The sequence below is a fragment of the Centrocercus urophasianus genome, unplaced genomic scaffold (assembly GCF_019232065.1).
Source record: "Centrocercus urophasianus isolate 14NV4802_14NV808 unplaced genomic scaffold, USGS_Curo_1.0 seq_38, whole genome shotgun sequence".
Classification (NCBI taxonomy): Eukaryota; Metazoa; Chordata; class Aves; order Galliformes; family Phasianidae; genus Centrocercus; species Centrocercus urophasianus.
Window position 1 is genome coordinate 2,293,657 of NW_024884955.1, and position 17,190 is coordinate 2,310,846.

The 17,190-nt window shown below is 43.2% G+C and overlaps 1 protein-coding gene across 1 annotated transcript in view; it reads right to left on the reverse strand.

Moving 5' to 3' along the window:
• Positions 1-4,533: 4,533 nt before the first annotated feature.
• Positions 4,534-17,190, reverse strand: part of NTSR1 (neurotensin receptor 1) — a 50,647-nt gene continuing 37,990 nt past the window's right edge. The window contains exons 3-4 of the mRNA XM_042832543.1: positions 12,433-12,523; positions 4,534-10,100 (exon numbers count right to left, since the gene is read on the reverse strand). Coding sequence (XP_042688477.1) covers positions 9,851-10,100; positions 12,433-12,523 — 341 coding nt within the window. The 3' untranslated portion in view covers positions 4,534-9,850. The remainder of the gene's footprint in view (positions 10,101-12,432; positions 12,524-17,190) is intronic.

A 17,190-nucleotide genomic window follows, 5' to 3' on the forward strand; every position in this document is an offset into this window, starting at 1 on the left:
ACTGAAGCATGCTGTGATGAACGACATCCTTCCTTGCAGTTGTAATATATACAATAAGCAAGAGATATCATCCTGTTTTCAATCAAAATGAGGACCAGAGTCTTTGTTCCTTCCACACATCAGCTACAAAATGTGATTTTTGTTTTAATCTGATCAGCGCCTCTGGCATTTAAGATTGGCTGTGGAGCTGCTAACATAATGAACTGCTTTATTTTTCCCCTGCTAAATGTTATTTTAGAAAAAGAAAGACGTAGAAATGAGGAACAAAGCTAGATGGGGTCACTTACGAACACAAACTGTGCTTCTTTCAAATCCAGGCTGATTTATACAGTTGTGCACACAGGCCTTCATCTGGGTTTATAAATGCTCCCCAAATTGGTATTTGATTTTGTATCAAAAGTGTACAGGTTTGTGTTTATACGTCTTGCTAAATCACCCTCCCCAGGAAGGTCAGACTTTGCTGTGATGCCATCAGTCATTAGCTTTAATATCCTTCTACCCTTGCTTGTCCCAGTCCAGATGAAGCTCGGAGGAAGCAGAAGGTTGAAAAGTTGTGAGTCAGAAAACACAACTGACTACCTAAGATGTTTTTCTGGAATGGTCCTGAAGACTCTAATTTCATGCTTGTGATAATAGCAAAGAATGCATTCATCTTACCCCAACTACTGGTCTGAAGGAAGACAAAAAATAATCTCTTGCAGTAGTATGGAACTTTGTAAGAATGCACAGTCTGTGTGGGAGCACTACTGAGAACGCTGCTGACAGATATAGCTGCTTTTCAAGTGGACGGAAGAGGTAGAACTCTGGAAATGTCAGATGTCACAGATTCTTTCAGAGTTCTTCATGACACTGCTGAGGCCATTCCCATTTAATAGAGTTCATTCCTGTTTGGCTATTTTTGAGATTTAGAGTGGCAGTGCATATGTTTTCTGTAAGGAAGCAGACACCAAGCACAGCACCGCTATTCCGGCAAGAGTACTTTGAAAGCTGTCAAGTGCTATGCCAAGGTTGTTGCTGTTGATGAAAGCAACAAGAGCTGCTTTTAAATGGTTGAACGTTGGCATGTTTGGCTGATACACCTCTTCAAATGGAGGTTATACATAGCTCTCAGGCAATGTTTATGCTGAATGAAGGAAAAGATGAATCAGAACTGACTGGGATGGAAACATTGGGGTTTGAATTGCTGGCCTGCAGAAAGATCTTGTTAGAGACCCTGAGTGAATCTATTTTGTTCTCTGTTCCTGAAATCCATACCTATAAAATATGAGCACACTTGCAGCAGCATAGAGATGGAGTTTGCTAGGTTGTTAGCATTGTGCTAACACTGTTAAACCTTGCTAATGACTGCCATTACATCTCAGTTGTGTTCCTGAAATGTTGGGGTGTTGGCAAGTCCACAAGTGACTGCGGACTACATGCAGGCACAGGATAGCAAAATCCATGGAGTTTGCTCTCAGATGAGCCCATCAGTCTATTCCTCAGCAAAAATGATTTTCAGAAACTAATCTTACACTATACAGTCCATATTCTGGTTATTTAGAGTACCTAAGATGTTAACACGAGCTTGGCTGTGTAGCACCTTACCTTCACACAGTTCTTGAAAAAAAAAAAAGCCTTTACAAACCTTCCTTGTAGCTCTGACTCTGGGACTCTTCCCTTTTGGCAAGGACTCTGGCTGGAAACAAACCATGGGCCTGATTGACGTGGTACAAATACCTACTCAATCCTGAGACATTTATAGGAAGAAAATGGTATGTGAATGCTTTCACTGGAATTTATGTAGTTAAATAACAGAGATGAGATGCAGAGGGCTAACGCCTGATTAATTATGATGTGTTTGAGTGCCTGAGGCTGAAAGCTGCATTGTATACATGCTGGACATACTCTTCCTAACAAATAGCTTCCAAAGACAGAAGAAAGAACAAGCAGAAGAAAGGAACAAAGAAATTGTGGTCCAACTGTTTCAGCCTTTAATGTGACTGAAGTTGATGCAGTGGCAAAGTATAGTGTGTCCATCCTTTCAACAGCATACTGGGATGAAGGAGGATAAAACAGCACATCTAAGATATTGGTAAGATAAGTGAGGAGTTCATTATTCTTTCTGTACCTTTGGAGATCTTGAAACAGATCATCTGGGCCATGTGTTCGTAATCATTCCTTTTTGTACTTCAGTTTACAGTGAAGCTGAGATTTTACACTACCAATGTCAGCTGTGTACAGCAGAACCGCAGCAGTGTGAAAGGGCAAAAAGTGGACTGTTCCTGCTTTACAAGATGGTTTTACATTTCTGTGTTAAATTGTGGAAGATATTTCTTCCCATTTCTTCAGGATTTCATAAAGAAGCAGCCAAGTGTAATGAAATGTCATGTCACTGGTAAAACAAACCAGTTAAGCTTTCAAGTAAGCACTGGAAAGACTGAAAATTGGTGAGTGTATGCTTGGACAAGTATGTGTCTTGTATGTGTATGGTATTCACACCTGCAATGGTATTTTGGCTATCTCTGAGACAAACATAAGTTTTTTGGACTCTCTCCTTTCTGTACCAACCACAGTCCCCAGTGGGCTCAGATGTCTCATCCTAAGCTTGCTGACACCAACTTTCTCTTGGCATGGAGCTGGCAGAGCCCAGCACCAGGCAGCCCAGCAGTGATCACTGAGCCCTCAGCCTGCAGGCTGGCATTTTGCTGGGTGCAGCCACCATCAGCACTCAGGCCTGTATCTGTGCTCATGCACTGCAGGAAGGATTTTGCATGTGAGTACCCATGGTCTCTTCACACTTCATGCTTCACAGCCCACATGGGACTTACAACAATAACCAGGATGCTCTGCCTTACTGCTTAAATACCCTCATGAATATACTCCAACCTGATCTACAGTTCAAATGAATTCAATAAGGCAGAGGAGGATTTAAAGACATTTTAAATAAATTAACTTCTGGATGGATGTTTATTAAGTTTTATGAAGCCATTTACTCAACTGCAATGTTTGTTTCAAAAAGCATCTGAATTTTTTCCTCCTCTTAACTATGGAAATTACCTTTGTAACTGAAATGAGAAATACGGGCCAAGCTGAAAGCATTCCTCCTTGCTTGTAGCCCTGTTCCCTTTCTAAAATAGGAAGAAACCCACTGACTATCCACAGTGCTTTGCTTTCCTTTGCATCGGTGGGGCATGCTGTGATGCCTGATTGCACAATACTGGGAGGGAAGGTTTCATCGGTGGAGCACAGCTCACTGGTTTCTGAGAATTTTGCTTTTTCAAGGAATCAGTTCTGAACAAGGGAATTCATGAGTAGAGGGCAACATTTTTCACCTCAGTTTGAACCAGGTCTGGGTATTCTGAGACTCTGCTGGGAGCATCTTGCTCTGCACGAAAATCTCATGCAGAAAAAAGGACATTGCTGCATATCGTGGATTTTCACTGCTGAAGAGTTTAACTCCATCTCTGTGGGCAGCTGACTGAAAATACACCTTTTAACAGGGCAGGGCTGAAGACCAAATAAAAGGATCCATCGAATAAATTATTGGGTTCTTCAATAATTGATGATGTAGGGACAACAGAAATCCTGCTCTTCTCAACTGGAAGCGGAACCAAAATGCTTTTGGAGAGCCAGCATTGCTCAGAGAGGTTTTAAAAGATGAATTTTGTATCCATGAATGGCTCCAAATAATTAAATATTAGTTTGATGTTGCTTTCCAAGCAACGTTTTGAGCTGCTAGAAATCAGAACAATCATGTGGAATGGCCAAAAAGTATGAAGATGCTGTGGGTTGTCTTGTTGCTCAGCTGAGCTACATTATGACAGTTTTAATGGGGAGCTGCAGGGAGAATGGAGGTGCCTCATTTTTGCTCACGAAGTGTAAAGATGCTTTAATACAAAGGCAATACCTGAGTATCCTGTTCCTACAAAATTACATCTGTGTTGGAAAAATCAGTGCCAGGAGGAAGTGGGTCACGCAAAATAAAGAGGAGGAGACAAGGAATAGGAGGGGAGATTTCAGAGCTAAGGAACCTGCGTTGTCTTTCAGCAGCACATTCTCGGGGGCACAGGCTGTCTCCTTTGCTGTGCACATACACCTTCTCATGCAATAAAGCCCCGATCAGTTCAGTGTTCCAGGCAGAGCTGCTGTAAAAATAACAGCCGAGATGTAATGTTTTTTAGTGCTTTCCCTACAATAGGAGAAAACAAGCAGGAAAGAGAAACAAAGGAGTTCAGAAAACAGCAGGACTCTCGCAGAACCAGCTGGATCTCAGCACAGCAAACTGTCTTGAAGGCTGGGACATCTTCACTCCCATCCCTCAGGCTTGTCACACTCTCAAAGCCCTGGGGTTCAACCAGAGGGAGCTGGATGTTCTGCGCTGCTGCTCCTAACACCACAGCAGGCTGGGCTGTGAACCGGCACACACTCTCTTTGCTTTTACCTGATCTAAGGAGATTTCACAGGGCTGGAGAGCAGCCCAGCAGCTTGTTCTGTTGAGCAGGGTGTGTGACCCAGGCACGGCCACCACCAGATCAAGGAAAATCAACCCAAGCCTTAAATTTGGATATTTACTTCTTAGGTTCAATTAATGACAAAATAAAATAAAATACCATACAGTACAAAGGCTAATATCAGGAAGTAACCATTTCATTACAGTTTGAGAGTAAACACAGCATCAATAATAGCATGTTACATCAAAAGAGCGTTTCCCATTGCTGTACAAAAGGATTTCACACCCTTTCCCTTCCCTTTGTCACAGAAAATCTTACAAAGGAGACGCTGACACACTTTGAACATTCATTTTTTTCCCATTGCACAACAGGCCACAGAAAATAAAGCACATCAACATTTTGTAGTTCAGAAAAAAAAAAATAAAGGTGCACTTTAAGAAATGTTTGCCATAAATACAGTATATGCAGGACTATCAGGTGGCACAGCTGGGGAAGGACTCTTGATCACAAAGCCAGGACACAGCACCATGAATTTTAGCAACTTCTGTTTCCCTGCTCAGTGAGTATGAACTGAAAACAGAAGTCGTTCATCTGCAATTTAAAGAATCAGACAGAGCTCCAGCAGATAAAGCTTTGTTTAAACAGCTACCAAACAACACAGCCAGGAAGATATCAGAACTAACACTCAACGCGTTGCACAGGAAAACTCCAGCGCTCTCAGCCCCCACTGAGGATATGCACAAATGGTAGCTGCACAGATGCTCAGCTCAATTCCACAAGACAAGCTGTCCACAGCAACAGCAGACTTTTAGCTCACTGGATGTTTGATGCTATAAATGCAAAGGTCCTGTGATTGTTGTGTTTCTAGCACGTGTCCTGCCAACCCTCCTCACCCATTTTTCCATTTAGTTTTCTTCTTTACAGTGCAGTCACTGAAGCGAGATCTCACTCGCTTTGCAAAAAGACAAGCTCAGCAGAGCGTTCAAACACCTCTGCGTACGGGGCCTGTGGTGAGAAAGTCCTGTCTGGGGGAAATTTCTGAACAGCATAATGACTTTGGAAATCTAATTTCACACACTGCCAAATAGACGGCCCTGACATGAAGACTGTGAAGACAAACGAAACCTCAAAAGTATATTTGAAGAGGTCACTTGATAAACTGTCCTCAGATGGGAATCGCTCTGAATCCATCTGCCAGCACTGCACATCTGTGGGTTCAACAGATTATTTTTTTTTTCAGTCAAAACAAACAGTTTGAAACTCTTACAGGACATTTGCATAGATTAACAGCACGCTGCATGAGTGCTCACCGCTCTGCTCCAAAAGAGAATTCAGACAAGACAGGAACACAAAGATGTGAGGATGCATTTTGTTTAATGGCAAAAGCCAATTATACTCCACTAGGTTTAAAGCTAAACCCCGTAGGGTTAGCAGTTGTTGAAAGGCATGGAAAGAAAGAGAACCGTGTCCTAGGTATATACTGGGCCTTTGGTACCTTTTTCTTCACGAGAGTACCATGCTTTTCTTTAGAAAACCACAGGGTCTTATAGTGACTTATCCTCACCTCTTTGAGCTCATGGAAACCAAAACTATTTTGAGTATAGCAAAACTAGGTGATGGGGGGGAAGAGGATGAAATCAGCTGTAACTTTCACTTCTCAACTCAGGTAATCAGATTTGCCCAATGGAAGAGGTAGCTTTGAGCTGCAATCCCAAGTTAAGGCCATAGACTCTGGCCTGCTCCCACATTAACCTGAAGGAACAGGGCTTTAGAAGCCAGAAAACTGCTTGAATAAATCTCCCATTGCAGGCAGCTCTTCAGGACTTGAGCATTCCAACAAACACTGCAGAAGATCTTTATGACAAGTTCTTTTTCACTCCAGCTTGTTTTCATTTTCATGTCAAACCAAAAATAAAGCCACCACCTTCACAGAGCTGTGATCAAAAGTTCCGTAAGCTGCCAGTGTATCTCAGTGATAAAAATCAAAGCCAAACATCTTATGTGAGAATATTTCAGTACAGTGTTTCCTAAGATAACCAAGCACATTTCAGCAGGTTGGTGTTTAATGAGCATATTAATAGCATTAAACATTTTAAAGGTGAATACTGGAAAGCAACTGAGACACACAGGAATCCTAATGAAAGTCAAAGCAACACACAGTTACAGCTTCCATGGGAGGTTTCAGAAACCACCTCGCAGCTGTTGACTCTATTTAGAAGTACTGTTAAAAAGTTTGGGTCCTCTCCAGAACTATTTAAAGGTTGTCTTGCCTGCAAGGCTGGCACTAAGTGTGCAACATTAAGACTCCTCTTCCTCTGCTCATCGTACCTGGACTTTGTTAGTGCAGGAGGAGCGAGAGCAGTGAAGATAATTGGGTTTGTAGGGTCTATTATGGATGGTGTCCATGATTTAGTTATTTTGTTTGCAGCTCACCTTCCTCGGTCAGCTGGAAGCTGTCAAGGTGCCACAAGTGCTGTGTCCCCCTCTCAGCTACAGTCGTGTACAAACATCATAGAAGTTTGAGCTGTAATGGACAGACATTAGGTGAAAGTAGCAAAAGTGAATAAACCAAGAACATACAGGTCTATACATGGTTCTGCTATTCCTATGTGTTTCACATAGCCCATGGTGCAGGATATATTGATCTTCTACAGCTTCTCTTCCAATCTGCCCGAGCCATTTCTAGCACACACACAATAATAACATTTGCTGGTTGCACAAAAATTTCCTTGCAAAGAGAAGCCAGTCTCCTCTGTCCTTTTTTTGTGTGTGTGCCCCTTTACTGTTTTTCCTTGTCAAAGAAGAGTCAACTGCACATGAGCAACAAAAGTGCTTTGTCAATTGTAAACTCTGCCCTCTGTTTTGTACAACAACTAGGGCGAGAAATTCAGAGAAGGCATGACAGGACAGAACCTGTAGTTTGGCGGAATCAGAAGGAACTAAAGCCCGACCGATTCCTGTTTTGAGCCCTTTCCTTTGGAGTATTTCTGTAGTAGGCATTAAAATAATCTCCTGTCCCTTCTAGGTGTGGTTGGAGGTCAAGGCTGGCAGCAGACAGATGAACTGTGCAGCTAGCTCTGTACCACTGCCAATAAATGCCTCAGGAGCAGAGAGCTGTCACACACAATGAACAACAAATGCCCCGGAGGTGTTTCCTTCATGTCCTGAGCCCAGCAGGACCTAACTCATGAGATGCTGCTGGTACTGAATGTATCAGGAACTGATCTGCGTTGCGGAGGACACTGGAGATCTGCAGGCCCACACAGCTGTGCGTGGGGCCAGAAGCACATGTCCAGCATTGAGACTAATCCTATGTTCCATGAGTGGTCAGTAGTTGCAGAGTGACAGGGGATAGGCAAAGCCGGAAAGCTGAATGGAGCCAAGCATCACTTCTAGTTTGTCATAAAGAAGCAAGCCCATTCTGCAAGTGTGCAGGGATTTGCAAAGAGCCTCCTTTCAACAGAGCTCCCCCTAGAACTCTCTTTATGAAGAATCTCTTCATTTCTGTGCTTTTGAACAGGAATAACCCACCTTTCCTTTCCCACAGCCATTCTAAGCAGCAGAAGCAAACAGCAAAGTCCATCACCAACAGAGAATAACCCTTCTCACAAACAACTCCAGATAAGACTAAAACCTAACCTTATTACCAATGCTCTCCAGCCTGCCTCTTGCCCCAAAATGGCTTACCTCTATTTTAGAGTATGTCTGAATTCCTGCTAATGGTTTGTGACTTCATCACTTTGTAAAGGCCAGACCTTTAACAAAATGCATGGTTTCCCTGATTGGATGTGTTTGGCTCACCTTTGTGTGAGCACAAATGGGTGTTGAGGAATGTCTCCGGCAAGAATGTGAGCAGGGACAGTTTTGATTTACTTTCTACCTCTGTGTGAAGGGGGACATAAGGTCACTAACAGCAAAATCACAGCACAGGTTGAACAAGATGATGGGTTTGTTCCCAGGTTCATGCAGGTCACCATCTGGTGCTGTGACAGCAGGGAAAGCCCTTTAGCTTGTCCCAGAGGCCCTTGATTTCTGGTGCCAAAGGCTCTTGGGCAATTTGTTACATCTCATAGATGGTTGTTAGTGGTAGAACAATATAGGAAAAAGCCATCATGCTACCTATCCTGGCCAGCTGAGAAATTCCAAATTCAAAGCAATAATCAAGGGGAAAAATATGAGGAAGATATGCTGTACGTCCTCTTATTTTGATGTATGTCCTCTGATTTTTGTTCAGAACCCACTCATAGTCAGGATTCAGCACAACCCTGACTGGGCCAAACTGTCTGATTTGCTGTAAACAGGTCTCAACTGTGTTCCTCTGATTTGTTAAAAGAAAGTTCTTTTAGAGCTAAGTCTCCCCAGCTTAGACCTTGTGTGATGAGATCAGTGTACCAACAGTTTTGGTAGCAAAAAGAAATGAAAGGCAGAAGAAGAGGCCCTGCCGCCTACAGCCAGTAGCCTATGAGATGTCAGCTTATGAAAATAATGGGAAAAATCTTAGTCCTACAGAATTGGGCTGGTTGCTCTTACATCAGCAGGCTGGATCCCTCGGCAGCCTACTGTTTTTTCACCTCTTTAATGCAGGCCAGCTAGCTGTTATCCCTGGCAAAAGAAACAAGAGTTTGGCTGTGTGGCATAAGTAAGATTTTCCATTTCTGTTCATTTTCAACACTCCAGCTGGGCACAGTTCCTACATTCTTGACTTTGCCAGAGACTCTGTTACTTATAGGTGTTGCAATACCAATACCAGAGAGTGGGGCTCCCTGCGCCAGGCACTATGCATGCCCTAAAGTGAAAGCTGACTCCAATTCCCCCCAGGCTATCCTCACCCTATTCTAAGTAAGGCATCATCTGTTGGTGTTTAAGTTCAAGGAGCCAGAACGGCTCTTTTGAGCACCCAGGTCATATTTGTAAGAATTTAGATGTAATTTTAGAACACCCATCTGACTCCCTGAGTTCTCACTCCTTGCTCATTGAGTATCCATCCATAGATGAGCATGTCCATTTGCCAAAAGCAACCCTTTCATTTTGAAACCGCTTTTTCCTCCTTAGACTCCGCTCAGTGCCACCAAGAGGCATGATCTCAAACCTTTGGATGTGAACATGGCATCTCTGCATTGAGAGAAGGATGAAAGTATGAAGTAGCCTAAATTTAACATATATTGGCTTCCCAGTTAACACTGTACCTGGATTTACACCAGACTGAACTTACAAATCGTGTAGACATCACTCACAGGAGGCAAGGCCAATGCTTTAAATTAACCTCGAAGTTACTGGCAGAATGAAGCCTATTTCTCCAACAAAAATGACTTTGCTAAACACGCTTTGTGTTACATGAATTCGGAGACCGTGCATGAAAGTCACAGAGGCCTCTCTCAAGTTTAGACTCCACAAAATGCATTTCTCTTCCTCCTTTGGCTTCAGTATGTAGTTTCCCTTGTGACCTGGCTGGAAAAAGTGTGGTTGCTGGAGATGCTGTTGGATTTCCTGGTAAACGCAAGTCGTTTTTTCTTCTTCCTCCATGGCAGGCACACGAGTGTGAGCGTAGAAAGGAAGATCTGTCGGAAATTCGCAGATACCAGGTTGTATAGGATGGGGTTGATTGCTGAACTGACGTAGAAGAGGACATTGGTCAGCATGTAGAAGTAGTGGTAGAAGTTGAAAAGGAAACTGGAAGAACAGATGAAAGATAGAATTCTAAGAAGAGTGAAGAGAACTGGAATAATTCAAAGTCACAAGTGTGAAGAAAACACGAGCTTTTCTTGTTGCTCACTTTTCTCTGTTAGGGACATAATCTTGCCAGTGGGAGTCAGTGCAGGTGCCCTTTGGTTTCAGCTGAGACTGGGCAAGTGTAGGTCAAATACCTTTACAGAGGTCTTGCCCCAGTCTCTGTCAGTTAGAAAATCATTTATGCCCTGGGACTGCGGGAGACATTTGCCTCCTGTTCATTTTTTCTTTGAAAATAGACATGCTTGAAATTGAGAAACCAGATGGAAATTTGCTTCTGTGTAATGCATATATATTAGTCTGACTTTTCTGGCTGCAGTTCTGGTATACAAAGCCTGCAGAAGAGCCAACATCTTGTAACAGATGCAGATATCTCCTCCCCTGGGCAGTGAGAGCTGCATCAACTCATTCAATGGGTCCCTGGGTTGGGATGTGCCTGTACTCTGGGATGGCATTCCCAACTCTGGGGGCAAGCTGGTAATAGTATGCTTTTGGAACATATCCTCGCCATCACAAAATGATGTTTTCATCTAGAATGTTCAGCTTTATTTTTTTTTTTCTTTCTGAAATATCTTTCCTTGGGAAAACTGAGATCATCATCTCTGTGCTGGTAAAAGGTTTATAAACAACACAGGTCTCATTTTCAGCAAGATGTTCCCCAGGTTCGTTTATCTCAGTGGAAACCGCAGACCTTTTTGTTAGTCTGAGCGCTGTCTAACGAAAGATAAATAGATGAGTGTTGGAGTACATCACCAGCTCCCCATGGCCCCCTCAGCAGTGCCAAGTATGGTGTGGCCCATCCAGCCCTTACAAGCTGAGTTTCTCAATGTAGTTGTGAAAACTTAACTTAGCAAAGATTTCTTCAGGAGCAGACACTTGCATTTATAGACAATTTTGTTGAGCTGCTGCAAGCTCTTGATTAGCTGCCATACAGATCGTTCACCATTCATAATATGCCTGTAAATTCAACATTTTCCTAAACTCACTCACAGCTTTTGAAAGAAGAAGAAAAAGAGTGAATTCAACTGGAATGCATAAATTCATGCTAACTGCCAGCATAATTCTCTACCTCTTTGACTCAAAGCACAACCAGCCACTACATAATTGATTGCTGCTTTAAGTGCTTTACATATAGGAAAGCAAATAAGAAACAACAGTTTGCCCCAGTGTGCACCTAGAGCTCTGTTTTCATGATCAAAGTTTTTGGCTTTTACTATGGATGTATGTATATTTCCACGCAGCAAACTGCTGTATGATAAATTACTATTATATATGCTTGGAGTTTATGAAATTTTAATGTCTCATTGTTGCTCTGCCTTTTGGTATCATAGATCTTTTTTCTTTTCCTGTTCATTGCAGTAAGCAGAGCCAGATCCAGAGAGAACAGGGGCATAATGCTGTGGGATGAGAGAGACATCTTACAGTGAGAACCTTTTATGTTATCTCTCTCTCTTGGGTTACCTGGGTTTAGATCTCTAGGCAGTGTTAGCACTACGCATATTTAAAATGAATAATCAGCTCTGTATCTGCATTGCTAAGGAACTGGGCCTGATGCAGCAGAAAAGCTGCAAGTAGCTGTTTGTGTGCCCTTGCCCATCTATGAACACCAGAGGTGTGCTCAGTGTAGGTGTGCAACTGCATGTATGTATGTATCCCTACACTGTCTATGAGCCTGGACATTTTCTGATCAGTGAAAACTGGTGTTTAATTTTGTTGCACTCCCTGCAAAACATAGTGAATGTCCTATCCCAGATTCCGAGCATCCCAGTTATTTTCCCATCTGTGAAATCTCTCCTGTCACTAAGGAAATGTGGCACTGTGCAACTAAATTGGGTGTTGACAGGAGCTGCTCCATCTTAGGGCTGAAGATCAATATCTCTACCATAGAGATAGTTATCCCCTTTGGATGCATAAACCCTTCTGCCAAATGTTGTTTCATCAAGGGCTGTCAGAGGTGAATATCCACTGCCGTTGTCACTGGGGATTGTTCTGTGGTCATAGCCACAGAAAGGAGGGCTGCTGATGCATTCTGGTTCAAATAATGCTTCCTTCAGCTACATCTGGGGGAGTTAGATGTCAAAGCAACGACTCTTAATTTGGCTGATAATCATGGCAAGTAACCGTAAGGAAAAACAACAATTAGGAGGTGGAGGTTTTGTCCTCCTTTTCTGTCCGGTCCCCACCTCTATCCCCAGTCTACCGGTGTCCCAAGCTGAGCTCCAGCCTGGCCCCATAACCCAGCATAGGAAGATTTCCTCCCCAGACCACGACTCACTCTGTCCAGTGGTTGGAGGGGACGTAGCAGAACATGAGGCGCCGTATGTGATAAGGGAGCCAACAGACCACGAAGGCAATCACCACCGCACCTGCAAGCCGTGAAAAAAGCCCATTACTTTTTGTGAGGAGTTTTTCCTCAAGGGTGAAAAGGGACCTGTATCACTGTAAACTTCTCTCTTAAAGCCCCGCTTTATTCACATCTTGCTGCTGTGGAAGATATTAATAACCCTAGGGGACAAACAGCCTGAAAATACCCATAAAAACAAGTATAACAGAAATAATAGAAAAAATAGCTATAAGCTGGGGACAGAGAAATTATGAACAAAAGAAGATATAACAGTGATAAGGGACTGCTTATGCCTGGATCAGAAGGAGGCCAAATGAAAACAGACTGTATTTGCACCTATCCTTTCATTTTATGCTGTTAAGGCACTGCGAGTTTTGTCTACAATATCTACAGAGGCAGCTAGTGTGTGTTTTTCATCCAGGTAGACACAGTAATCTCATTAATTTGCTACGTGGAGCCACTGGCCACAGTCCCCTCAGTGCTGGGGATCATTAAACGGCCTCAGGAGCTGCTTTCTGGTGGCAGAGCTTGTCCTTTTATTCTACATTTCTGCAATACCTGTGACAGTGATTACAAGATGCTTGGGTCTGGACGTTATTGTAATAAAAATTGTAAGTTAAAAAGATGATGCATATCTTTTTCCTTTCTGTATTCCAGCCAAGGAATGTCAAACAAAGAAAAACAGAACATTACAACTCTGAAGCATAAAAGCTCTGCTGGTGCTGAGCAATAATCAGTCGAAATTAAAAAGCAGATATATCAGGCAATCAAGAGAAAGATTTGTTTCCTTTTGCAATATGTATTTCAACCTCTGTATGAAATGACAACGTTCTGGCAGAATCCCAGCAGGAAATAAAGAAATCTCAGTTAAAACATAACATAATAAAAGCCAAGAAGAAAATCAAGACTAAATAAAATAATTATGTTATTTTTTTTTATTCCAAATTTGCTCTACAGACAGTAAAGGCCTCATCACTCTTGTCCTTTATGTGACCTGTAAGGACTAGGAAGTAGCAATGTGCTCTTGCCGAGCTCCGTACCACCAGTGCAATGTGAATTTGGAGGCTGCTTTTCCTTCTGCTTTCTGATTGAAAATATTTAGGCAGCCATGTCCCAGATTCATCAGCTCTCATCCCACAGAGTGGGAGGAGAGGTGCAGATGATGAGCATCTCTTAAAAACACAGTCCATGGCAGCTGCACCTCCCCATCACTGTTATGCAGCACAGAGGCAAAGTGAAGGCTCTGGTGAATGGATCCCTTCAATGGGGCAAGAAATTCAGTAATTCCTGGTGTCCAGATCTGTACTCACACTTTATTTCAACTGCATGGGTTCTCATTTATTATACACATCACTATCAATGGAGATGGCTAAGTTATTTACTTAGTTATTTAATCAGCCTGTGCGATGCACCAAAGCAGGAACCCTGCAAAAGTCACTTATTAAGTAAAATTTTAAACACCTGAAAGAATATGTTTTGGAAAGCAGGCAAGAAGGGCTGGTTTTATTCTCTCATCTAACTGAATTCGTTATTTCATTCTGAGTGTTTTTTGGCTGCTATATGGTCATTGTGATCGCAGATATAATTTGTCACTATAGGGTCTGCAGCTTTTCAGCAGTCTAAAAGACACCACCAAGTGGATGAATTTGACCTGCATCTCATCCAGATAGTTTGTAGAAACCTTCGTGCACTGACAGGTCCCAGGTGTTGCCTCCGCCTGCAGCTCTTCAGGCACTGCAGGGCCTGGATTCTTTCTCATGCCACCTTTCATGATCCTGCACATCTGCCCATTAAATCTCCCAGCACGTTAATTGAAAGTGTTTTCCTTCTTGTAAAGGAGCTCTGCTTCCGTGGCTCTGAGAGTGTGATGCCAGACAGCACAGAGGCAGGGGTCCATATCAACAAAAACACACGCTGAGAGAAATAACCACTCGACCTCAGCAAACAGATAGTCAATTAAATAATCTGTGGTAATTCTGTAATATCCCAAGCAATCATTCTGCAATTAGAACTCTATCAAACACATGGCTAAGTGCAATGGAGGCACTTTAGGGGCTGATTTTGAAATCCTGGCTGGGCAGCGTGCTGTGAGACTCTGTGGAGCGCAGGTGAGGAGGCCCTGACCTGCATTTGTCACTCTTAACCCTGCTATATCAAGGGCAATGTTGCTGCCAAAATGATTATTTATTACACTTATAGGCTCCTAAAGCCTATTTTCCATCATCTGATGCTCCACATGGATTGGATTTCTTTGGTGTTATAAGATGGGGCAGGACAGCCTGGTGGAGCCGAGCACCACCTGGGAAAGGGTTCAAAACAAGGCACAGTGGGTCTTCGTTTACCTTCTAAATCAAACTCACAATTTAAAAGTGCAAACCTGAATTACTGCATCCTGTGATTTTCTGTTTTGTCTTGTGGCTCGATGCCCTGCGTGTTGGAACTGCATCCCAAGGAAGAAGGGCAGGAAGTCCACAGAGGGAAACAAAAATCTTGAATGACGTCTTCTTCATTGTGCAAGAGAAGATTTAGACTGTGCCAGTCTTGATTTTCAGACTAAACTGGATGTGGAAGCAAGCCGGGAAGCTAAATTTTATTAGATTGCACTGAGTATTTTATTCACCATGAGTATATCCTGTGTTTGTGGCTGGGAGGTGGCCATTTTCCAGGGCCAATGTCTCAGAAATCTGGCAATGTGCGTGTAGCACATTACCTGTACATGGGCCCTGGCAGTGCCTGCTGGACAGACAGAAGAGAGATGCTGCTCAGAGAAGCTCAAATCCAGCCTTCCTCAATAGCTTTACTCAGTCAATTTTGGCCAATTTCTTTCTTATTCTTTGTGTTTCAAAGGGAGCTGAAAAACAGACAGCATGTCATAAGTTTGGAGCAAAGACAGGAGCTGTCTGGGTCTGGGCAGACTGAGCAGAACAAAACCTCTCATCCTTTTCTGAGTTTCAGCATATCAACAGCTGTTCATCTCCAATGCTGCTCAAGGAATGCACGCTCCGGCCGGTATTGAATAAAGTATAAAGCAGGGGAATGGAGCTCATTAATTTGCATTGATGTTGACTTCTAGAGAAGCAGTCCCTGCTCATTCAAAGCCCTGGGGGTTTTATATGCTTATTTAGCTGATGTCATTACAAGAGAATCTATCACAACGGAGAACAAGTGTTACCGTGTGGTTTGATATGAGAGTTGGAGAAAGTTGGGCCAAGTGCAGATGCAGCTGGCAGTGCCTGGCTAAACCTCGAGGCGCTGTTTATGCAAAGCGATGCAGTACCTGACAGGTTATCAGCAATATTTACACCAGCAGGCCCCAAACTAGGGGCTGTGGCACTTACAATGTGAGTAGGAGCCTAGTAAAAGTTAAACTGCTTGTGCTGGTATTTGGGTCACAAGGCTGTAGAACAAAGCATTTCCATAAAAGTCGATAACTACCAGCAGAGAGCGGAGACCACCAGTATGCACCAGTAGTGCCCAGGAGAGTGAAACAAGGAGAAACTGGGAACTGAAGGAGCCCAGGGAGCCCACAGCTCCTTCAGAAGCTGCTGAAGGCACATAGACTTTGCTGGGTGCAATCCTCCCGTTCTCTTGTATATGTTACAGAACAGTGTAATCATTAGTTTTGACTCCTTAATTTACATTCTCTGAAACCGGAGATCTTCTTTTATTTTCCTGTATCATTTGCAGACAGCAGAGTGAATAGAAAAACCTTTTCAGCACAAAAAAACCCCAAAGTATTGTACTCTGACTATATTCTCCAGGCTTGATTTTCAGAGGATTCAGCTGACAGATTTGAAAATGAATGTGAATTCCTGGCTCCGTTCACACAGGGCAATGTGATTAAAACATTCACTGGCACCAGTGAGACCTGGTTTCATCCAAAAGGAGCAAGGCAGAATATGAAGGTTAAAAGCCAACCAAAGAATGGGGCTCAGCAAGCAGCGCATCCCTGCCAACACACTGCAAACCAGGGACTCTTCCCAAGTCCCCTTCTAAGATAATTAGTTGTAGATGTTGCTAGATTCAATCTAAGTTTCATTCGTGTCATTACCCCCAAGGATGTCAGGGTGTTAGTAGGAGAAGGAAGAAGAAAGAAGAAATTTTCCCCTTGGAAGGATAGATGAGGGTTCAGTCCTCTCCTCACCCCATTCAATACATTTTCTACAACCAGCTATAACCCAAGGTGACATCCTTTGCAGCCCCCTTCTTCATTCTCCTCTTGTTTTGAGTCTTACATATCCTTTATTCCTCCCTGAGCTGTTTCTGCTTGCTGAGGGATCCTGGCACTGTATTTGCTGCATGCTTCTGAAGTCACAGAGGCCTGGCTAGATTTCATGTCTAAAAAATGCATCAGTTAGCTTTTTAAACACTCATGCAAGGCAGGACCCAATACCTGGAAAATCTACTTGCCCAGCTTGGCCAGCCCTAGAGTTGTATTCAGAGATGCAGCAGCTGGAGCCTGAATTCCCATAGCCCTAGGAGCCTGAATCCCTGCAGCCATGCCCCGCAGCCGCAGGACTGGCACACAGATCTTCCTCTCCCAACAGGCACAGCTGTGCTGCATTTCTGCTCCTCAGAGGCTGTTTACAGAGTGCTCTGTACAACTCCCTTTATGTCACTTGGCAGGCTGCAAAGTAAACCTACACGTACAAACACCTCCAAGAAACATATACAGCTATTATGTGGCTC